Source organism: Phasianus colchicus, chromosome 11 (genome assembly GCF_987193195.1).
Source record: "Phasianus colchicus chromosome 11, bPhaCol1.hap1.1, whole genome shotgun sequence".
NCBI lineage: Eukaryota > Metazoa > Chordata > Aves > Galliformes > Phasianidae > Phasianus > Phasianus colchicus.
This window is the reverse complement of record NC_143446.1, coordinates 20137081-20161644: the sequence shown is the minus strand read 5'-3', so window position 1 is coordinate 20161644 and position 24564 is coordinate 20137081. Positions and strand designations below refer to the sequence as shown.

General features: G+C 50.0%; 1 protein-coding gene across 2 annotated transcripts; it reads right to left on the bottom strand.

Moving 5' to 3' along the window:
• Positions 1–1469: 1469 nt before the first annotated feature.
• On the bottom strand, positions 1470–24354 carry LMCD1 (LIM and cysteine rich domains 1). Of its 2 annotated transcripts, none has more exons than XM_031605433.2 (6): positions 23661–23796; positions 14990–15078; positions 14179–14434; positions 10266–10601; positions 5315–5530; positions 1470–5110 (listed from the first exon to the last, which is right to left on the bottom strand). In XM_031605433.2, exons 2-6 carry the CDS (start codon positions 15076–15078, stop codon positions 4952–4954), a joined length of 1056 nt encoding a protein of 351 aa, XP_031461293.2. In that variant the 5' UTR covers positions 23661–23796; the 3' UTR covers positions 1470–4951. The 2 variants fall into 2 exon arrangements, with proteins under 2 accessions (XP_031461293.2, XP_031461285.2); XM_031605425.2 differs by lacking the exon at positions 23661–23796 and adding an exon at positions 24255–24354 and having other exon boundaries at positions 1471–5110.
• Positions 24355–24564: the final 210 nt, after the last annotated feature.

Here is a 24564-nt window from a genome sequence, read left to right as displayed (position 1 = left end):
TCAGGGCTTTGTTTTGCCTTCCTCCCTCTCCATTCCCAAAGGATCAGGACCATGTAAGGCCATGCAGACACCTTACACGACCTATGCACAAACTGACCAACTGGTTACGGAGCAGCTCAAACATGAGGGGACTCCAACAGCACAGCTCTGCACAGGGAGCAGCTGTGCCTGGTTCAGTGCCTTCAGTCCCCTGCCCCCATCCCCATCCCCTGCTCTCCCTGCTGCCCCATCCTGGCTCTCTACAAGGGCTACTTTTCCAGCCCTGCCAATCTGTTTACTTAGGTGGCCTCAAGGGAAGGTCCTGGCGAAGCACTAACAGGCTTCAGCTACAAAGGAGATCTTTATTCACTGCTCCGTCTGTTGGCCTAAGCCTTGTTTGGCTTTTTCATTCACAGTCAGAAAATGCCCATCTCTGACCTATCAGCTCCAGCTGTGGGGCACAAAGGGTTACCTGGGTGCCCAACACCACGATTTGCTCAGAGGGCGCTTTGTTTCCCTCGCAGACAGAAGCTGCTTCCCTGCAGTTTTGCTCTGTTTCTCAGGAGTGCAGTGCAGGGATACCTAAAGCTGTGAACACAACGTAGGGGGTGGAGGAGTAGCACTGCAAGGTGGGCACGGGGTGATGGCAGCTGGACATGGCAGTGGGCAGCAGCCCCCCAGCAAGGGAGCAGCACAGCACCTGACTGCCCAGAGATTTACTTCCCTGCTGATTTGGCTGAAGAAGTGGAGTTAAAAAGTAAATAAAGCTCAAATTAGATTTATATAGATGTAATTAACCTCACATTTATAGAATAACACGTACCCATATGAACTTTATTTAGCTTGACAGCAGCAGCAGCTCCTGCAGGGCTCTGGGAGGGTGCTTCCACTGAAACACAGAGCACTTCATATCCGCTCCTGCCCCTCTGCATTTTTCCCCTCTGGAGCTTTAAAGAAAGTTTATCGTGGTGTTTATACAGCCACCTCAGTCTGCCTGTAGTTTACGTTTTTCTCACCTGAAGCCACTGAATTTTGAGTGATTTTAATTATAGAATCTGAAATTCACATTTCCAAATAGGGTGGAAAAGCCCATCCTCAGCTCAGCTTCTCTGCCCCTGCTGGAGGTGGCATGCAGTGTGTACAACTAAAAGTATAAAGGAGAAATAAGAAGACAATGCCTCACACTGCCCAGAAACCCACACTTTTGGCTGATGTGGGCACAGCAGGGGTTAAATGCCCAGAGGCATATCGACCCCCAGGCTGGCACAGCAGTGCTTGGTGCAGGGCAGTGCCATCCTACTGCTGCATCCCTGCTGGCCTTGGAGATACTGCAGGACAGCCAGACAGCATCTCCCAACAGCCTGCGCCTTGCTGCTGGAAAAACCCTTCTGAGTAAAATATTTCTGGGAAAAAAAAAAAAAAAAAAGGATCACAAACAAGACAGCACTGCAGGAATCTGTAGATTCAGATCTGTTAAACTTTGAAAAACTGCAGATCATAGCTGCTGCTGACCAGCAGCCCAGCCTTCCTCCTGCAGCTTGTTCAGTGCAGTAGTGTGAGCTGCCTGCTGGTGTGGTGCTGTGCTGTGCAGGGTTGTTCTCAGCTGGCATCTCAAGGCATTCTGTACCTACTAAATGTCATACACAAAGCCAACATAATACAGCATTCTCAACAGAGGAGCTTTTATTTGAAACAATGGACTGGAAACAGCTGTGGCACAAGGTGCTTTCAGTTGTCACACAACACAGTCTGCCTGAGGGCAATTCCTGCCATACACTGTAACCTTGTGAGACACTTCTGTTTCTATCAGTTTTCTGGCAGGATGCTCAGTGTGCTGCCTGCCGATGACTTTTGGCCAGACAGGCCAGCAAATCTGCACAGATTTGGCTTTCTTAATAACTGGAGCTCATGGCATGCAGGAGGTGTGCAGCAGCCTCTTTCGTTCCAGCTGATAAACCCAGCGACAACGCAGCATCCTCACCCAGGTGAACACCTTCTCATGCCTACACCGAATTTCAATTTTACTATCAAAACTAAAGACTCACATATGGTTTGAGCTGCTAGATGCATTAATTTCACGCTTCTGCTCCTGACACTTGAGAGGCACAGGATTTTGCTAAGCAGTTTAACTGCAATACATTTTTCAGCAGGCAGTATTTTACAAGCTATAGAAATGCCTAAAAAGGCTCAAGTGGACGCCAGCAGTCCCAAAAGCCTGAAGCAGGCATGTATATGCTGACAGTGGGACTACACTGAATTACAAGTTATAAATCACGAAATCAAGGTCCAAACCAGCACATGCTGCAGTGGTGTCTTTTTTTCCAAGTAATGAAATAAAGCTGTTAGCTATGGAAGATTGCATTAATGCAGAATGCAAATGAAGTTGATGCTACCAGGTATGGACTATGATCAGAACCCAGCAAGATAAACTCACGACTAAGGCACTTGTGTTGAGGACAGTCTTTATGTGCAAGATGGATGTGAAGCCAGGACAACGCAAAGAGCGGAGCCTTTGATTCCATTACAGAACAAGCAAGACCAGATGCAGCAGTAAGACAGCAGCTTCATTTACCCAAATACTGTGAGGAGACAGATGCCCACTTGGCATCCATCTGGGAAAGCCTGGCCTCCCCAAATTCCTCTGCGTTGACATTTACCCACCACCCACATTCCTCTAAAGCCAACACAACCAGAACCTCCACCCAAGCCTCTACAATTCTTTTAACTGTGATGGGGTGGACAGACAGCCCCCTCTGCCCAGCACGTGGGGATGAGGAGCAGCCCTGGAGAAGCACTTTGAGGATCCCTGAGCACACCATGCTGCTGAAGAAACACCCCAGAGCCCCCTGAGGACGGGCTTACCCCCTTCTCTGTTCATTGCAACACAAACACATGGCAAGGACAACGCAGCCAACCAAGGCAAAACAAAACAGGGCAAAACACACCCAGTGAGAGGCCACAGCAGCCTGTTGGCAGTAGTTATTTGGTTAATTTTCTTTCACCTTTAATAACTGGATGTTTTATTGATTTTTCTTGCACTTGATTTGTTGCTGTTCCGAAGGTGTGTAATGGCTGTGCCTACTGTGTGATGCTGTGCCCTATCTCACAGGGAAATCACTCTAAGAGGTAACTGGCTGCAAGTGTACATGGACAATGAGTTCCCATCAAGGAATGCTGTTTGGATGTTAATGTCTTTGCTGAAATGTTTCTTTCCTAAGTGATTCATGCTATTTCTCTCACTGCTTACACTGAGCGTATGCGTTTTTGGCTGCCTTAACACTGTAGGGTTTAGAACTATGCCACGTCTTTAAAAATAATTTACAAAGATTGGCCATTTCCATGTAACAAAACGAAGAAGAGGCAATAAAGCTAAGCACTGGGTTTTATTTTTCAGTTCCACTTTGCTTATAACTGAAGTGCCTGTATGTAAGGCTGATCCAAGGAAGCTTTATTATTCCTCCTAGCACAACTTCAAACTCAAATCAAGGCATCCTCTGGTGGCTTGTGGCTACAAGCATATGGAGGTGTCTTACATCACATCTCTCTCAACTGCCCTAAAACAGTGACCAACTCTGCTCCTCCCATGGTGGGGCACAGCATCCCTGTGACTTGTATGCAATGGCAGGCACAGCTTCTACCAACACCCACTGGCAAGTTGCTCAGTCATAAAGAAGATCCATGGAGAGCATGGAGTGGACTTTAAAGAGAGACCAGCAATTTCTGCAGTAGAAGGAAAACCTAGCAATTGTGAGCTCCTTACACACATCTCTGCAAAAAAATATTCCAGTTGTTTCTGGCAAAGAATGTAGACATTTAGTATAAGAAAAATGACTGAGCACACCAGCGTTGGCCAGCCTGGCCTCATTGGCATTTTCTGTGACTAATGTAAGCGTTGCATGACTTAGGAAATGAACATCAGCAGCAGAGATTTAGTGCAGATCCTGGAACGATGTCACCCCAACAAGACCTGGAGCACAGGGCTGACCTCGCTCAGTGTGTTCATCCCTGCTGGATGGAGTCACTGACATACTATGGGGGAAAAACTGGTGCTGCAGCATTTCAGGCACCAAAAAGCCAACAGGACAGATTAGGCTGGAAAGCTGTTTTCCATAAAACTCCTGCTCAAAAAACAGCTGAAAAAGTTCCATACTTTAAATGCTTAACTACCTCCAGTGTATGGCAGGAGCACAATGCCTCTCTGTGCAAACACTCCCTTGAAATAACAGACGGTAGGAGGCAAGCAAGATAAAACTGGGAACAGGGGTTGGGTGAGAACTGCCAGAAGTGTTTGCATTCCAGCTCCATGGCTAAAACCCAGACTGGCGGAATTAGTTGGCTGCCCAGCACTCGCCTGCCCTCGGGGGGATCTGCATGGCTCCGTCTCACTAAGGTTCAACCAATCGCTCTGTGTGCCATCTTGTTACTTGCTTTTACATCATTGTACACATTGGAGAAAGCTACAGCTACATGTTACTGCAATTCTATATAGTGTGCTTTCAGAAAGTAATCACTCGGGTTAATCAATTTGTTCAAAACCATTGATTTAGTACAGTTGTCATCATTGTTAGTGCGAGATTTCCAGTATGGATTTCAGAAAATAAAAGCAACCCTTGTTTCTAACCATGACCATAGGTTTAGTGTGCCAAAAAATATTTTTGAGATGTGTTATTTCTGAAAGAACACTGCAAGATGTCAGTCATGAGAAGCTTTGAGAGACTTTGTAAAACAACACAAATGTCTCCTCAGTGCCCTCTAACACGGTCTGTGGGTACATCACACCCCACACGCACACACATTTCTCCTGTTTCCTCCCCTAGTAAACTTCTTTCTTCAATCTCTATTGGATGCAAAGGGGTACTTGGTTGCTTGCAAGCGAATAACCAGACTCTACATTTTTTTTTAACTGTCCACTTTTCATGTCAAATTACCCCATCTCCAGCTCGGCCTCAAGCACGTGCAGCAGCCGCGCGGCTCAGAGGCGCTTGCTCCGGCTGCAGGTCGCGCACCGCAGGCTGCCCTTGTCCAGGCTGAAGGCTTTGCCGCTCAGCAGCGTCTCGCACTCCAGACAGGCGAAATGCTTCTTATGCCAGGCCATCCCCTCTGCCCGCTGAAACTCCTCCGAGAAGATGATCTACGGGACAAACACAGCGCTGCTCGTTTCCGCCACCCCACTGGGGCAGGCGGCCCTTGGCAGCGGGACGGAGACACCGCGGGCCGCAGGAGGAGCAGGGCCAGGCCGCCGACACAACACATGGCACCCAGGGTGCCGTCACCCCGTGCCCGGGGCCCAGCTCCTCGCAGCCAGCGCAGCGCAGCCTGCGTTCCCAGGCCATACCTCGTCGCAGCCGGCACAGCGCGGCCGCAGGCTCTCGCAGTAGTGACGCCCGCACCAGGCAGCCCCGCTCTTCCAGAAGTAGATGAGGTCGACGAGGGGCTCGGCGCAGCGGCAGCAGACGAAGCAGGCCGGGTGCCACAGCCGCGTGTAGCCCGCCCGGTCTGCGTACACCACCGGGCAGTCCTCCGGCACCGCCTGCTTGCAGGTCTCGCAGCGCTGCAAGAGAGAGCGTAACGCTGGCGCTTCTGCTGCAAAAACTGCGGCAATGGCACTGCTGCCTGTGCTGCCTGGCTTTTTAGACACTCTCGTTCGTGGCATCTTTTGATATAGTTCCTATATAGTTCCTATCCACCCATTTGGCAAAGCAATTACAGTGCATGCAATGGCAAATGCTTCCCACCATGAAATGGTCTGAAGGGACCGCTGTGCTCTGCTCGACATCCCGTATTGCCAAGGACAGGGGAAACAAAGCATGTAATCCTGCACTGCTCAGGCTGTTTTTGTCCTAGCTCTTGCTCCGTGAAGATAAATTTAAGAATGCCAAAGCCAAATTTCAGCTTGAAAGGCACAGCAAGCAGAAAGCAGTCTGCAGTGATGCTATAGAAACCGCAGTGAGGTGAAAGAGCAAGAAAACACTGAACTGAAGAGAAAGAGATGCGTGCAGCTCAAGGAAAGGACTGGAAAAAATGTCTTAATCCTGTGGTGGGGCTCAGTGACACTGACAGAATCACAGAGCACTCATGGCCAACAGGAGAGACATCTCCAACTGTATTGTCTTCAGTAAACATTTGGACAGTATTAAGTATGGATTGAGCACCAAATCTTAATTAAAAGTCATTATAAATGTGCATCTGCCAGCCCTCATCTGGAACAGTGCTCACGGCCTTCCAGCCAAGTCCTTGGGCAAGTGAGACTGGCACTGCCCACTGCCAGCTCCATAAATGCATGGCCTCAGGGGAAATCCCCCAGAACAGCCAACCTGTACTAAAGTCCAAATGTTATCTGAGAAGAAGTTAAGTCATACCACAGTGCAGAAAAATGTGTCGTGTCAAAGACAGATACTATGCACAGAAATAAGGAGCTTCGGTCTTTTCTAATTACTTCTTAACAAGTATGTCTCTACATAAGGCAGGTGTCACTCTGCACATTTCAGCACTGCTCTCAATTTACAGCAGTCCAAAGAGACGGACTGGGGTGACTCTGTCTGTGCCTGCAGGGTGACCCTATGGGTGGCTAACAAGCTCTGAAGCCCTGCTCTGGCAATCACGTCCAAGCGGGGCTGGCGGGCAGTGACTTCAGCTCCCATTCAATCCAGCTCACGCTCCTAAACAGCACTGGGGCTTCATCCAGCACAGTCTTGATGGCAAGGCCAGGCCTCCTCCATCAAGCATCAGCACCGCTTTCATAAATACAAGGTGCAGCGTTAAGCAGCTTGCCTGTCATATGGCCAAGTATGGGCTGAAAGCCCCATAAAGCTGATGCTGCTGCAGCCTTTCTTTCTTTATGAACTTTGTGCCTAACTGCAGAGAATTTTACCCACTGTATCTAGCCCCTCTGTGCTAGTTTCTAGTATAAATACTAAAAAGATCATTCTTTTTATCTAGGGAGTTTTCTCCAGCCTGCATTTCCCTTCCCAGCAGCAGGCTGTGGGTTTGCTCTACCTACACCCACCCAGCTGCTTTGCAGGGCAAGTATTCCTAGCATGCCACACATTTTGCTAGTGCCTCCTCCTCTGCTCAGTCTGGACTTCTGGGAACTGCCCCACGCAGCCCCATGATCAGTTCCACAGAGTGACAGGCATGTCCTGCTTTAGAAGCAAATCTGGAGCCGTGGAAAAGGCAGTACAAGAAGACACATATCCAAGCCTGGAAGGGGATATGCCTGCTTCTAGTGCTCCATCAGCCCTTCTGAGCACTTGCAAGAACTATGCAAGTGAGCAGATAAGCTTCCAATGAGCTGCAGAAGCTGTGCTCTTTCTGTTCCTCTAGAAAACAGAAAAACAATCCCACTACAGGAAGTGACAGCCCACGGTGCAGAAGTGGGCTGGCCATGTGCGATGTGCTGTACCTCAGCACGGGCAGACCATGAGGGAAGCACTCTGTGCTGAGCACAGATATGTCCCCGCATCCCAACAGCTTCCCAGGCACCAGCCCCAAGCAGCAGCTCACTGCTCAGGGCACCCAGCCTCACTGCTGCCTTTCAGCAGCCTCCGGGCTCACCCAGCCCGGCCTCGCTTATCTTGCAGGATCTAGCAGTGAGAACAAACACGAGCAGCTTTCCAAGTCTGAGCTCAAATTTCTTGCCAAAAAGAACTACTAAAAGAAAAAAAAAGAAAAAAAAAAAAGAAAAAAAAACCAACGTAAAACTAAACCCCCCACTTATTTTGCTGCTTCTTTCTATTGCAAATTTTCACCATGCTTTTCTGAAGCATCACATAACTTGTATTCCTCTACCAGTACCACTCTAAAGAAAAAGTGGCTCTTCAAATTTAAGATGGGGTTACATTAAGCACTCACTTTACACCTCCATCATGTAGGAGAGGAGTGAAGACTTCATTAGTGCTGTTGCCAGAGGTGCTGTCCAAGAACGCGTCCTTCCCCCCCTCTGTTTTTCAGACCTGCTCTCCCCCCTGGCTGCAGCTCCCACAGAAGGAGTTCCTGCTCGGTTTTGCTGGCCTCAGATCTGCTGGAACAACAGCTAACTTGGGCCAATAGCTTAAGGATCTGATGTGTTTGTTTCCAGCACGGTGGCTTACAGCACCGGAGGACTTTGCAGTTCTGGGAGGGTTAAAGATATTCTGTGCTTGGTGGAAAGCATTCAGCTAATAGGACAGCCATGTTGCTGTGGGGCCCCTCTCTGCAGCCGAGAAAAGTTCAAGAAGCCATGTGAGCTCAGACGCCTTGTCCACAGTGATTTACGTTGGCCCTGTTTGCTTTCCTTTACACACCATTTCAACACAGCTGGCCTGAACGTGCAACAGGAGGTTCAACTGCCCAAACACAGGACCACACAGACACCTGAGGAAACTGTCTCAGTTTATTTCTTGGTGCAGTGCTCAATGCCTTTTGGGTCATTCTCTTCTAAAGCCAGAGTGTTTTACACCCAGCCTTCATAAATCCATGGCTCAGGACGACACCTTGATCTGAGATAGGTGAAACCAAGCTGCTGGAGCTGACCGAAAGCTTTGGTATTAAATAGGTGAGAGTCTGTGCCCCACTCTTAATGGACTCAAGGAAGAAACATGACAAACTGCTCCAGAATCAGAATCTCCAAAATATGCAGTTCAGCACCCCACTGCCCTCAGTCCCTAACCCAAAGGCACTCATCTCTTCCCAAAAAGCCTTCCTCGCTGCTCTACAGAAACAGGTCTGGGAGTCTGGGATACACAGAGGAGGAGAACACCCACCTCAAGCCAGGCCTGGTGGGCTGCCTCCTTGCTCTGTGGGGCAGGTACCCTCCTCCTCCTCCTCCAACCTTGTGATATCCAACACAGATTTAAGTTACTACAGAAAGGTCTGTTATTTTTCTATGGCAGAACTTTTATCCCCATGCAGTTTTGTAAAAACCAGCAGGCCTTCTGGAATTCCTTACTGTGGGATACAGTCCATTCACTTTCCTTCAGCTGCATTAATTCCTGCACTGCAGATCACATTAAAAATGACGAGTGTTTTGTTAGAATGGGAAACAGGAGGTCTGCCTTTGGTACAGAAAGAAACCACAGCACTCTGGAGCTTGCTGCAAGCTGAGCTGCACAACACATTGGTCAAAGAGTAGCTTCTGTGATTTTGCTGCAATTCCATTTTCCAGCCAGTGCCTCAAGAAAAATAATGCTTTGTACTCTAAGGAGAATAACATCCAGTTATGTATTTATTTAGAAGGACAGACTTGTAGTCTAAATAAACCCTAATTGCTACGATGACTTTTATTAATGAGTGTAATGGAAACCTTCCTTGTTTTGTTGTTTTTTTTTTTTTAAACTTGAAATTCTTTGTCCAAATCAATGTTTTACTGCAATACTGAAAAACTTTTACTGCATCACTGGACTCAAAGTCAGATATGTGTTAATAGAAAAGGACATAGCAGAGGAGAGACATTACCCAATATGGAATGAAAATGAAAACTGCTCTTAACATGTTACAATCTCAGTTTAGTAGTTGGTAGAAAAATCTTGCCTTAAAAACATTCAGATACCATTTCTCCAGCTCTAAGTCCTCTGCTGCAAGTTACCCTCCAGGGCCAGAGAGAAGTATTTTCAGTCAACACATGTTATGATAAGCATGTGTTCTGCAGTCACCATGGCCACTCAGCTGCTGTTGGAGAATATAAATCTAGACGGGCATTAGGGAATCTCAGTTGTTTCCTTGTGGAAACCTGTTTCTAAGGCCAGAGACATGTGTGCTCTGCACCAAGTTCCCCAGGCAATTGCAGCCTGGTACCACCTCCGTGTTCACAGCAGTGTTAATGAGGCTGAGACACTGCCTCCTCTTGCTTGCATTCCTTCACTTGCACTGCTCTAGAGGCAGAGCCAAAAATACTTGCTAACATGCTGTAACACACAGCTTCTGATCTTATTTACACCCCATCACCTGGGAACAGATCATATTCAATCTTTCAGAGCTGCCAAGAATCCCAAGTTGAACTCACTTGTTCTCACAGCAAACAGGGAGAAGAGGCCTTTGCCCACCTTGGTGGTTCACCATGTACGTGCTGTCAAGAAGGACAGACAGCCCTTCCCCGCTGCCTGGATGGGTACAGGTGGCACCCCGGGGCCTCTCAGTGCCACACCACAGACCTGGTGATGCCAACGAGCATCGTCTGCTCTGCATGGGCGTCCCAGCACTCAGACAAGCGGGAGCAGAGCAGTGAATGAGGCATGATAGCTCCCACCTGTCTGGCACTGATTTTCCAGCCGTACCCCCCAGAAGCACCCATCCCTCCAGGCAGGACTTACGTAGAGCCCCGCAGTGGCCGTGCTCTCCAGGGCCCCGTTTGTGGTCTCGGGGGGCTTTTCGGCCGCCGGGCCCGCATCCTTTGCCTTGCCCTCCTGCTTTGCATTGCCAGCCTGGCCCGGCAGGGCCACCTCCCCAACGCCCAGCGCCTCCGCCTTGTACTTCTTCACAAAGTCTTCCATCAGCTTCACCTCACCCTCGGCCAGGCTGCGGCACTGTGACGGGTCGTGGTCGTGCACCGGGAGCTGCCGCACCAGCTGCCGCCGGCGGTAATGGGCACCGTCAGTGCCTGCCACCGGCTGCATCTCCTTGGGGATCAGCTCCATGTACTGCATGGCCTGCGAGGGTGAGAGGTGACAGTCAGGCACAGACCCCCACCCTGCCACCCCTTTAGCTTCTGACTGGCACGTGGGCAACGAAAAACCAAATGCACTCGATGCAAGCAGCAGCCAGACACTTGAGCAAGCTGGCCACAGGGATCAGGGCTCGAGGGACACGTCACTCATGGAGGGGAACTCAGAAGGGCACCCCAACCCCACCTGGCATGCACACAGGGCAATTTACGGTAAGAAATCCCTCTACAACTCCCATAAAGTCCTAAACAGGAAAGAGCAGTCAGATGGCTGCTGAGCCTGAATCTCCAAGGCCAGCACTACCAGACTGATTGTGCAATAAAGGGAAGGTGTTTTGCCACGGATGCCCCGCCATGCAGTAGATGAATGCCAAGAAACCATCCCCAATGTTCCATTTCCTACCCAGCTGGCCACTTGCCACTCCCATAATAGCAGTGTGAGCGGATCTTGGAGAGGCTCATCCTTGGAGAGGCTCACCCACATCTGCAGGAAGGGGCTGTGCCATTTACTTCTTGCTGGCCCAGTGCTTGAAGGGAAGGGAGTTTCCTACTCAAGGCATTTTTCCTATTGTAGTGTGAAGAGCAAATGGGCAGCCAGTTGGCTCTCTGCCACCGAGTTTTAAAGACCAGCATCCAGCTGCATTAGATTTGTTTCTTACTTGGTCAGCATTTGAAAACTGAATTTTAAAGGAATGGAGAAGTGATTAACTATTCACTGTACACAGTCCGGCTCAATATGGCCTTTTAAATACAGAAAAAGAACTCTGAGCAGCTCATCACACTTGTGTAAACTTCAAAGTCAGCTTCCACTTTGTCTGCCTTCAGCCAAACAGCAATATTTCAGGGCAATATTTTCGCTTGCAGCTCTATGACAGCACCAAATAAATGATTTAATGAAATCACAGCTTCTCCCCCATGTCTTGGAGCATATGTTAACCTTTCTGCACGCTACATTACACATCAAAACTCAGTCTGTTGTGACTCCACGCAGTGACAGGATGGATACCTAGAAGCCTGCAGGGGCACGGTCACAGCCTTGTGGGAAATGGTGCTGCTGGGAGGAACTGGGTACAGAGCTGGGGGATGCTGTGAAAGTGATCTGCTACCAAGATGGCTTTCACAGAAGTCAGGAGACCTAACAGAAACTACAGAAGCAAAAGACAAAAATTCACTTAAAGCTCATGCCAGGCCTCACACAGAGTGCCTCACAGAATAAAGATACAGCCATTAACACCTGACAGTTGGAAAGAAACACAACCAAAACAATTATCTGCTGTATGGTGAACTTTGAGACAGAGCTCACAATGCAGCTTGCTGGCATGGCTCAGCTGCAGCAAGAGCACCAGCAGAGAGCAGTGGTGTGGTGTAACCCTAGTGAAAGAGACCATTCCACAAATGGGCCAAGGCTACTGCACCCTCACACCAGATCTGGGAGAGCAGAACGTGCCAGAAGTGCATCTGAAGCACCTCACTGCACCCAGTGCCAGGCTCTGAGCAACATCTCACACTGCTCCTAAAAGGGTCTGTGTACTGAAGAGCAGCAGTTCCCAGTGTCTGAGCAGACATTCATTGTGACTTCACGCCCTGGCCAAGGGAATGCCTACAGATACAACTGCACATGTCTTAAAACGTGTCCAGAGAATAGACCAGGAAAATAACACCAAAAACTGAAGGGTAATAAAAAGCTGCTTCTTTTGCTACTATTGTGTATTACTGCTGTCAAATGCTATTTTATGGTGCCCATGTACAGATAATTTTGAGAAAGGCCATTTTAGCTTTTCACCACTAACTTCACTAACTTCTGCATTTTGGAGATATTTTAGGAAGTACTTTATCCACTTTCCCCAAGGACCCCACATATCTACCTCCTAACTTGCCGAGGCAGAGCTTGATAAAAACATGCCCCAAGCTTCCCCTGTTACTGGGCCATCCACTTCAACACAGCATTATAGAAAAAAACACCCAAGTTTCCACTTTGCCATCAGAAGGAAATCACTGGAGTGAGTCAGTTATACACTAAAAGCTTTTTGGCCAAAGTCCCTTTAGAACTATCACAAGAATTGTAGACATCCAGTAATTTTCCCAAGTCTGTCAAGTTGATCATTAAACCAAAATTTATCAAGATTGTCTTCAAAGTTCCTGAGCACTGTTTATACGAACTAAAACTCTTTCCAATCTGTTTAGGCACAACTTCAGCCTCGAGAGACAAGAAGTGCCAGGGCTCCATGAAGCACCTTCACTTTGAGCCTTCTGTGTTGCTGGCTCAGCGTTGCATCCTGCTGCTTGGAGCTGTGCACTGCAATGCAAACCCACATCTGCAAAAGGGAACATCTGTGCTCAGTGCCACAAAAGTGGAAACAGTGGGACGGCAGCGGGGCTTGGGAACAGAGCAGCCCTGCCCGGGGTGCCAGGTGCTGCAGCACTGCCCTGCAGCCAGCTTTTAGCAGTGAAAATTCAATTCCTGATAAATGCAGGGCTGGGCAGCATAATTAATAAATCACATGCTAGGCTGGAGAAGTGCCATCATTGTTCTCCCCATCCCTCAGCAAGTTCCCTAATTCCCCCCGGGACCTATGGAAGGAAAACATTGGTTAAACAAACATTCCTGCTGTGCTAGCTCCAACTCACAAAAAAGAAAGAGGAAACTACAGGCGGTAGCACTGCGACTGAACAGCCAGACAGTGAAACGAGTGGCAGCCCTGGCCCTGCACTAATGCCAGGGCTCTGCTCCTGGCAGCCCCGGAGCAGCCCTCCAGCTGTGTGCCCAGCAGGGCCCTCGCAGCAGGGTGAAGGCTGCTGGGCTTAAGAATAAATAACCAGCCTGTCACTTGAGTTTGCAGCGGCAATTTCACATTTGTTTCCCAATTTGTCTTCTAAAAAAAAATCTGGTTGCAATTTTAAGTAGCTTTAAACTATTTGCATAATTTGAAGAGCAAAGGCTGTCCACTAATGAGGATAATGTGTAATATTTCCAGCACCACAACAGTCAGACATCAAATGCTTTCCCTCCAGAAGCCCTCTCCTGCATTCTCTGTACCACCCAACCTTCAGGCTGGACATTAGGAACAATTTCTTCTCCAAAGAGCTGAGGCACTGACAGAGGCACTGGTATGGGCTGCCCAGGGAGTGGTGGTGTCACTGTCCTGGGGGTGTTCCAGAACTGCGGGGATGTGACACAGAGGGATGCAGGCAGTGGGCATGGTGGGGGTGGGCTGGGGGTTTTAGATGCCTTCTCCAACCGTAATGATTCTGTGATTCTTCGCGGCAGGCAGATGGGATCTCTCCTCAGCAATAGTTTTATAGGACACGAACGTTACCAAAGGAGCAAGCGTTCTTGTTGTAAAACATGTAACGACTTCTACTAGAAATGTAAGCTAGCCTATAAAAACCCAAAGGCAACACGTTCCTCTTTTCTACCTACTTTGGATATTTACACAGTTTTCCAGAACACTAAGCATTATGTGCATGTTTGCCAAGGCAAACCCCGAGCTTTGCTGTTCTTCCTGGCAACTGTGCTGCAGGGCCGAGCTGTGCCCTGCTGGAACCAGCTGCTGTTCCCTTACCAGCTTCTGGGTGAGCCCCGGCGGAGCCCACTCGTATGTGATGGTGTCGAAGGTGGGGTCTTTCCTCGACACGATGGGGTTGGTGATGATCATACGGTTCCTCTTGTAGATGCGAACGCCGTCCCCTCCTTTCACACGAGCAGTGAGTGTGGCATACTTTGAGTCTGACAGCAGGCGGCCAATTTTCCGGTCGTCCTCCACATCCGAGCTCAGGCAGTGGTCCTCCTGGCTGCATTTGCACGACTTGCATATTTTCCTATGGGCGACAAGGGACATCATGCTTTTAATATGAGCATGGAGGCTGAAGGCTCAGCCACGGAGCTCCCGGCACGTAGGAAGGTTTAAAGGCACCCTGGGGTGTGAGATCAGCCAAAAGGCCTTCCTGGCAGGATTCCTCGGGAGCCTGGCACTCAGCTAGTTGCAATGGCTATAAACCAAAGAGAAGCCTGTAAGAGCATTCTCTGCTGGCCAGCATTTCTATCAAGTTTTGAAAAGACTAACTCTAATGCAAGCCCAGGGTCCTGTATTCCAGTATTCCAGCAGGGTCCTGGAACAAGCAGGATTGATTCATAATAGCAGCTAATTGCATCCATAAAAGTAAAACTAAAGGTAAACTTTTAAGGGTAGGAGAAGTGAAGGAAGGGGATGGGAGCTGGTCCCCGCTCAGTGCTCACACGGGCAAGGCACTGTGGCCCTTCCACACCCTCTGGCAGCACTCAGAGCTCTGTGCTTTCTGTGCACTCAAGGCCAATGACGTGGCAGGACATGAAGGGGTGCACGCAGGGACAGGGTCCACCCCAGCAGACATTACCTCCAGGAATGTGGCTCAAAGCCCATACAGGTCCCTCTGCAGCGCAAACACGGCACCCCTCGTCCTGACTGCGGCTGGCTCATGGACATCTGGAACAGAGCAGGACACCCATGGGGAAAGGTTTGCTTCTTGATCCTTGGCATTCTCAGGGATAAAGTGTTTTTCCTTAAATTGAGGGAAGGGCAGCACCTGTTGCAGCACGAGGCAGCAGCGCTGAGACGCACAGTGCTGAGAAACCAGCAGGGCTGAGCAAGCGGCACCAAGGAACTCCCTCTGCATCTTACACAGCACCTCATAGCAGAGAACAAGCCACAAGGTGCTCGTCCTCAGCAGCACACTCTGGTACCCCAGTGCTCAGGGGCACTGTCAAGCGCCAGATTGCTTTAAGGCTGGCTCAAAGCTACCATGCCCTCCTTGGTGCCTGCTCCCACACACCAAGTTTCTGTACACAGTCTTTATTCCAGAAGTGCTGGCGTGTGCTAGGCACCAAATGTTTGCATACACATGTGGAGTCCCTCAACACACAGCTGAGGTTGCAGAGCTTATGAAGGGGCAGTGCCTGCCTGGCAGATCTTAATTCAGCCCATGTTGTGACTCTCCTCTGTTTCACCACCCAGCACCTGCTGTGCCCCCCCAGCCCAGCTCCTCCCTCGGTGCCCACCACATCCCTCTGCCCCGGGCAGCAGCACTGGGGCTCTGCTGGTGCTCCCCACCCTTCCAACACTTGAGAAGCCCAGTAATGCTAATCAGGATGAAATGTTTAAGAGCAGACGGTTCCAGAAACTGCAGGACACTGCTTTGCTGACATTACGGCAATCCACAAAAATACGTTTCTAGATGTTCTAACGTGCACTTGAGTGTATGCACACACATCCCCCTGCCTCTGACACGCAGAAAACAAAATGCTTTTGGATGCTCAGTTCAGAGCCAGCTCTCCAGAACAGGCATTACGGTTCCAGCACAGATCACAAAACATCTTGTCAGTTCTGGAACAGTGCTAGCTATGTACCAACTCATTTCTTTCCTTTTTTTTTTTTTTTTAATTTAAGTAATCTCTTATCTTAATGAGTCACACAGAAGCTGAGTACAGACAAGGGACCATGAATGTTTGTTTATTCAAAATGCAAACATCTGGATTAAATAAACTCCTCTGGAAGAGTCTCATTATACAGTCCATGTGGAGAAGCAAAGAAGCTTTGTCAGCAGCAGGAGCTGTGGAGCACTGAGCAGGACAGCCCAAGGCTTCGCATCGCTTCCATTGATGCAATGCCCTCACCAAGTCCTGATCACACACCTTTCCCACCAGGAGCTCCACATCTCTTTGGAAACCTCTGCTTGCAGGTGTCCATAGCAGGATTTCACAGAGCACAGCTCTTCAATGTGTGTGCAAGCCACTGGTATACAGCTGTATGGGAACTGCTGAACCACTGATTGATCACTGAGCCAAGGACTGGGTCAGCCATGGGAGCACAGGTGAGGGCAGTTCAGCTGTGTGACCAGAAGGGGTGGAGCCTGGCTGCACCTCTCTTAGATCCCATTTAAGGGCTGACTGCCCCGGGGGGAGGATTTCTTTTTGGAGATCCTTCTTTTGGAGTGTTCTACTACAAGCCTGGAACACAAGTGGGCGTTTCATTTTTGATTGTCTCTTTTCACCACAATAATCTTTCTAACTATAAACCTGTAAAATACCATCTTAGCCACGCCTCTCTTTGAACTGTACTTTTGTTAATTGTACAACAGCCATAGAAAAATGTATGGGATAAATGCTATGAAAACTCAGCACCTCCCCAGGGCGACATGTAGCTCCTGTCACTGCCCTGGCAGCACCTCCCCCTGTGAGATCTCAAGGCCCTGGAACATCTCCATCTGAAGGACTGCATGGTTCTTTCTCCTTTAACAGTGAGGGGAGTTTCCATCTTTGTGCAGTGATAACAGGAGCCCATGTCTGCTTTGCTGGCTGCCTGGTCAGCAGCACTTCCTGCCCAGATATGGAGCTTCATCTCACAGCTCAGCTTTAGCTCCTCAAATATGCATAAAAGGAGATTTCTTCTTTAAAACAGAAAAGGGGTAAAAAAAAAAAAAAAGATGGAAACCCCACCGAACCCAGTAAGAATGTGAAATAAGATGACTGCCTTCGATTCTGCCAGTGTCCAAACCCATTTGGGAACAGCAGCGTTAAAAAAGACGCATGAGTTTAAGATACGAAGAGTTTGAAGGCTTTTGTAATGCCTTTAGAAAATGTCTGTGTCAACAGACTGCTTGGAAGAAATGCAAATTCTGCTCCCCATGACTAGATATACCATGCATTTTAAGACTTCTATTTTGGCTTTTTGTGTCTTATAGCATTCTTGCTACTAAGGGAAAGCAAGTCAGTGCAGAGGAAATTCTTAGGCGGTGAAATGATAGGAAATTGAGGCCATTCTACCCACAAAAACATCTCTGAACAATTTCAGGAATACGCCAGCCTCTTGGTCAGTGCAGTACTGTGGCTCATTACACTGGCCAAAGAGAAGTCCATCCTAGACACTGGCTAGTTTGCTCAATTTTTGGAAAAAAAGAAAACCTACAATGACAAATGTCAGTGTGGAAAAAAAAAACTCATTCTTTTTGGTTTAGACTTGTCTGTTTTGGAAAGGAACAGTGGGCTTCCAGGATGGCCAGACAGACCCTGGTTAGAAGCCATGAGCTGGCCAAGATGCAGCTCCACCAGCCCTGCTCAGCTCACAGTTAGCTGAGATTTCAGAAGACCTTTCCTGGCGTATCACCACTCTCTGAGCACTCCAGCACACCTTGGCTATAGTCCCTTTGGGTCTGCTGAGGTTCATTTGAGTTTGTTGCGAGGGGCCATACTCAATGGCACACAGAGGAAGAGCTGTTTTCACATCCAGGTGACTTGAGAACCCTTTTAGATAAGCTTCTTTCTACTCTTTTCACAACAGTGATTTTAAGTGCCATTTTGTACATCTGAGAAGAGGAGACTCCAGACTAAGCTTGGTAAGCATCTCCCAGGCAGCATTCCTCTAGTAGAAACCATGCCATCCCCAGTCCAGCACTGCAGGGAATCACACCAAGCTTCTGGATCACTGGGAGGCCAACGTGGAGCACCCAGGGCAGAGCACACACAGCAGCTGCCACAGGCACAGACCTTCAGAAATGCCCCCTCCCTTCCACAGCTGCACCTCCAGTGCACAAATACTTCCCACTGCTCTGTGGGGTTGGCTCAATATGGACACAGAGCCTTGTGCACACATCCAGCCTAAAGCTGCAGCGATGAACAGCTTACCAGCAAACACATCACATCCTCAGTTGGGATGAGGTCCTCCTGCAGCCAGTGATGAGCAGGCTGACAGGACTTCATGGCATGGAAAAACATCTATTTAACACAGAAAGACAGGGCAGCTCTAGCTCCCAGGATGCTCATTCCATGAGATGCAACTGCTTTATGGGGACGGGTAGAAGAAATTCAATATTAATACAAATTGAACAGAGTTTCAAGAAGGGCAGCATGGGAAAGCTAACATCCTATAGCTGTTTTTGCAGAGAGGTGATTTATCTCATGTCACAACAGGATCAGGAAGCTCTTAATGTCTGTAACACAGATTAGCCAAGTGCTTTCCTTTAAGGACTTTGAGATAAGAGAGAACAGAGCACAGGAACAGCAGACTGGTATCCAACCCATCACAGATGAGCTGAGGGGGTGCTGACCAGGCTCTGCACTGCTCACAGCCTGTTCCCCTCCCAGGCAGGGGCATCCACCTTCACTGAAGAATTTGCTACTGACAGCATGTAAGAGTAATGCATTTGTGACTCTGGCACTGGCTCAACTTTCCTGCTTTTATTTTGCTATCAGACTAGGCTACCCCATACACTATCTCTTTGGCCATGCTTAGGCAAGGCACGGGGTCAAGAGAGATGATAAATTCCCCTTGACACCTAGCAAAAGTACAACACGTTGTGGGACTGGGCTGAGTGTCTCCCAAGAAAGGTGAAAACAGGAAAGGGAGCCAGCTCCAGCTGCAAGATCAGTCACTGTAACAAGAACACAATAAGGAGATCCTTATCTGAGCAGGGATGCTTAGACCGTACTCCCTTGGAAGCCTTCCCTCCAGCATGCCCACCAGAACTTTGGTCTAATCACAAAACCAGCTTGCAGTCGGTGGGTCTCTGCTGCCAGGTAACAGCAATAGGACAAGAGGTGATGGCTTCAAGTAGCACCAGGGAGGGCACACTGTGTATTAGAAATAATTTCTACTCCAAAGGGTGGTCAGGTGCTGGCACAGGCTTCCCAGGGGTGTTCCAGGAACATGGAGATGTGGCACTGAGGGATGTGGGCAAAGCACTTCCAACACCACAGAGGTGATGCGGGCACCCCAGCAGAGCCCTCTGCATGGGCTCCTCCACAGCTACAATGTTTGGGGATTGAGAAGTGCAACATCCCTCCATCAAGGGAAAAGGGTATTGTATTCACAATGGGTGGGAGCAGTTTGCTTGGCAGAACTGGTTAATTTCTGGTATAGGGATGGATAGCAATTAATTTATTGTCATTATTTGACTGTAGAACTAAGCTTGTATAATAGGGAAGCAAGTCAGATTTCCTTAAAGGAAGTCCAGCAGCTGGAGAGTGTGAACACCCATGCAGATGGAATTAACTTGTGCAAGCAGAAGCAACTGCCCTTACAAGTCCTTAATACACACACATTGCTATAATAACTTTGAATCAGAACAGCATAGGATAGTTCCGTTTTCTCATTTTCACAGATGAAAAATATTTATTGTAGTCATGATCTAAAAGCAACTTGTTTCCCTTCCCGATTGAGCACACAGTTATCTAAATTACCACACTCATAGGAAAACAAATCACTTACGTACAGACTGTCTTTTGCCTCCAATTCTCTCCAGAGGGTTTGTGGATGAGTTAGGATCATCTAGAACACTGGAGGCACTAACTGATGTTACACTTTGCAGAGTAAGAAGCCTATTGCCTGTTATTTCAGCAGCACAGAGGCTGGGAAAGGCACAGATATCTGAGGAGACTATTTCCATGGAGCTGCTCAGCCTACAGCATGTCAGAGATAACCAAACAGAGCCTCCACACACATCCTGCTGGTCCAAGAGCAAATAGTTGGCAGCATTCCTCTCTACACCAACAGTGTGCGAACTAATGATAAGAGAAGGGAGGGCTTAAAGAAAATAGGTTGAATAGATTTTTCCACAACTAAGACAGCGCTTCAGACTTCTGGACTAAACTAGGAAACCAAGAGCTGCAAGTAGGTGTGCAGAATGGGAAGAACCCAGCTGGAATGCCAGGAGCACACAGCCGCTGTTTCAGCTCCCTGCTGTGTAGTCCTGCAGAGGACCGGCTGCTTTCCTAGGACAGGTTGTTTCCCAATTATGTGTTACCAGGAATAATTTGCCAAAAGCTGATCCTGAGGGAATGGAGCCCCTTTCTTGGAAGGCAAGGCCCGCAGAACCCCAGCACTGAGGCTGCCGACAGATGTGTACAAGTGCAGTAGGTGAGCACACTGTGTTCTGGTACCACCCAGCCATCTCAGTGCTGCAGTTTCTCTTAACCAGGGTTTGATGCATTGCACGCATCCTCATGCACTTCCTCAGTGCTTTACTTGCACAGCTCTGACTTACACATAAGCCTCCAGCACACACGCTTCTGATGTTCATTAGTGCTCATTTCCATCTCACAGAGATCACCCACTCCTCCAGGAAAGAGGAAGGGCCTTTCCTGTTCCTTGCTCCTGACTGGTTCTGAATATTTATTGCTGGTTTGTGATGCTGCACCCAGCAAGCCAGGCCTTAACAATTTATGATGCCTCAACTCAAAGCTTCCCCTGATCTCAGCTGCATGGCCAGCAGCACAGGACAGGTCTGCCGAGCTGTGGGGGATGTGGTGCATGCATGGAAGCCAGGCTGAGACCAGCAGGAAGCAGCTCTCCTTTTCCAAAGTCTGGAAATCACTTCCTTGAGATCTTTCTTTCAGCTCGTTCTGGAAACATCCAAATACCACTTCTCCTGAATGGCTGAAATACAATATTTCTTTCACATTTTAAAAAACAAAAGTCTCAGCCTGAACAAATACTCCAGACACTCCCTCCCTGCCGGATGAGAAGGATTTAGTAACTTGTAAATTGTACTTTATGGGTCTAGATTTAGCCCTTAGTCTAAGTCCCAAAATAAGCTCTTTAACCCGTGTCCTGCTTTATGATTTCATATCTATAAATACTTGCTCAGAGCTAAGCAGGTTTCTGCATTAAGATCAACATCTGCTTCTCCAAGACAGCTGCATTTCCTCTGGCTCCAACACTACTGCGTTGGCTACCTGGAGTGGGGATCTCAGCACACACAGCCTTACTGAGGTTATGGGGGCCAGGCCATCACCATCCATCACCCTGCACCACCTGTAACTGCTGTGCCCACACAGAGCCCAGCAGCTCCTCAGCCAAGGGCAGCCTGACACAGAAGGTGCTGGTTCTCATAACAAAGCCCTGAATTCCTGATAACGGAGAGCAGCACCATGAAGCAAGACAAAGTCTCAAACACATAAATAGCTTTGCAGCCCAATTGTTAAGAGTTGCAAGGTCCAGCAGCAAGGCTGAACAGCTTGCTCAGTTGCTGACAGTGCTTGCACAAGAGAGCACAAGCACATGTCGATGACTAATGTGACTGCTTTGCACATGCAGTGGCTGCAGTGTTTACTACCATTGTCACTGCATGCCCCAATTACTTGCAAGTGGCTTTGGATGGAACAGATTTCACAGATGTGCACTGCAGAGGGCTCCTTCAGACACAGCCTCTGCTAGGAGAGCTCACTGTCCAATAGCACCCCTGCCACAGCACTGCAGGGCAGGCACTGTACAGTGGGGAACACAGCTGTGGGTGTAGCCCAGGTGTGCACCTTCATCACGGGATACAGCTTATGAAGCAATATTGAAGGAACCTGAGTTTCCAACAGCCTCCAGTTGTTAAAAAGCCCCACATTTGGGGCTTAAAGGGCAGATTCCCAAACCCTAGCAGGATTCTCATGCACCTCTGCAGATCTGTGCAGTACTGACACGTCCCAATGCTGCAGCCACCCTCCACACGTGGAGAGTCCCACAGCCACAGCACAGCAGTGCCTCCCTTTCCTTCTGCCATTCCCCTGCTTTGGGTGCTTGCAGAAATCCATGCTAAAGAACCGAAGAAGTAAAATGCTAAAGAACCAAGAGTTATATTAACTGAGTAAACTTTACTTTGGCTTTGAACAGTGCTTTTAGCTTAGAAGGTTATTTTCTTCTCCTGAAAAAACCTGACTGAACGCAGTGAGAACAGTACACAAACCCCGGTGCCTTCTGCGGCCACAGTCCAGCTGAGCCGGCTCCAGGACGGCACAAGGTGCCAGCCATCACACTTTATCTTTGTTTCAAGTTTTAACTCTCCATTTAGAATTCAATCTAAACAACCCCTGTGCCAAGCAGAATGCCGTCCTGCTCATGCTGTTTTAATTTCCTCAGAAAGAATCCCATAATGCGCTAGGCAAGACATCAACAATAATTAAACCCAACAGTGATTGAAAATCAAATTTTCAGGGCCCTGCAACAAGTCCTAATGAGTTCCAGACCTGCCTTCCCGGCCTGCTCAGACCGGCTGCATGGTGCTGCCAAGCCAAATTAAAATCTGACAGTATTGCACCCTGTGCCCAGAAAAATTGCCCTTCTCATGATTCAGGAAATTAAACAGCCGTCTGCCACGAAGACACCCATTTGTCTTTGGGCGTATTATTCAGACAGATCCTGGCTCAGTGTTTTCTCTTGTTTTTGCTGTGCCATTCCATTTCCCGTTCAAAGTGCACAGCAGTGGGGATGGTTCCCCCCTGCCATGCTGTGTTCATGGCTGCAGCCCAGGTGAGCAGGGGCAGGCAGCACCGTGCAGACAGACACAGGGACGTGCAGCTCTGTGCTGCCATATCTAGGCACAGCCTGCCCAGATTCAAGTGAAGTGACAGCTGAAAGTGCCCCCTTGTCCTTCATCTGTGGGGAGCTAACACCAAGCCATGTGTTCTGGAAGGGCTGGCATGCAGAAGCCTTTCATTGTGTATTTCAAGCCCTCTGAGCTACCACTGCACAGCCACATGGCTCTGGCCCCTCAGGGATGATACTCAAAGCTCCCGGCCAGCATGCCCAGCGCAGACAGCTTTGTCCCACAGCGTTGCTGCTGCATGGCACAGCACCTCGCCTGCTGCTCTCACCCTATCCCCAGCCCGGGGCTGAGCCCTGAGCAGGACAGGGGCCGAGCTGGTGCTTGATACCAACCAACATGCAGCCCCGGACACAGCAGTGCAGCCCACAGTTGCAGCTGGGACTGACAAAGAGGCATTTCCCACTCCTGAGCGCTTCTCGCTCAGCACTTGGTAAGAGCCTGCCCCCAGCAGTGCCCCAGGTACAAGGCTGCAGCGGACCCCGCGGCCACGCTGACAGTACTGCGCTGTAGGACGTGGGATGGCACCAGAGAAGGCACTCACCAAGCGCTGCCCCGTGCCCGCAGGACAGGGTCACCTCACCGGAGGGCAGCAGGAGCTGCAGACGGACCCCTCCCCCCGGGTCAGGAGAGGCTGCCCCGGCAGCCCCGCACCGCCCCGCACAGCCGGACATGGCGATCCAGCAGCGCTGGGGTTTCTGCTCACCTCCCAGCGGTGCAGCCACAAAAAGGCACCGCACCCCGCGAGCCCGCAGGAACCGCCGCTCCCCGGCAGCCCATTGCCCACAGCGCTCCTCGCCGTTAAAGTCCCTTCCGCGCAGTTTTACACCACGCCAACGGAGGGCGGTCACTCGGGTTCATCTGCTCATCCCACGGTACCGCGGGGATGCGGGATTTTTCAGGTGGCCGTCAGCTCCGACGGCCCGAGCGAGGGCAGCCGGCAGCGCCCGAGGGTCGCGGTGCCCAATGCCGGGAAGGCGCTCAGCCGCGCACCACGAGCAGCCGCTGCTCCGGCAGAGCCGCGCCGGAGCGCTCTCGGACCGGAGGGCACGAACCGCCCTTCCACCGAACTTAGAAACAAAGGGGAGCGAATCCACCGATCAGCCGCAGGGAACGCTGACGGTGAGGAGTGCAGCCGCCCGAGCGCCGTCCTTGGCGGGACCCCGCCGGCAATCAGAGCGCTGCTGCAGCCCCTGCCCGCAGCGATCCGCCGGCGCGGCGGCACCCGCAGCGCACCGCGAGCACGGCCAGAACGGGACGCGGTGTCGGAAAGGCGCCCATCCCCGCGCCCCGCACGCACCTTCTGCACGCCGGGACTCAGCTCCATGCCGCGCACCGCCCGCAGCCCGCCGGTCCCGCACCGCACCGCCCGCCGCCTTTCATTGGCGGCGCCCGCGGCCCCGAACGGCCTTCGGCCAATCCGCCGCCGGCAAGAAACTTTCCCGCCCAATGGCGTGAGAGGGGGCGGGGCCTGAGGGGGAGCGCCGGGTTGCGCGGGGTCCGCGCTGCCTCGGGTCCGCGGAGCGCAGCGAAGGGGCGCCTCGGGTCAACAGCGGGCGCGGCGTCCGGCAGGCGGATGCGCGGTATTTTTAGCAGTACACGGCGTCTGA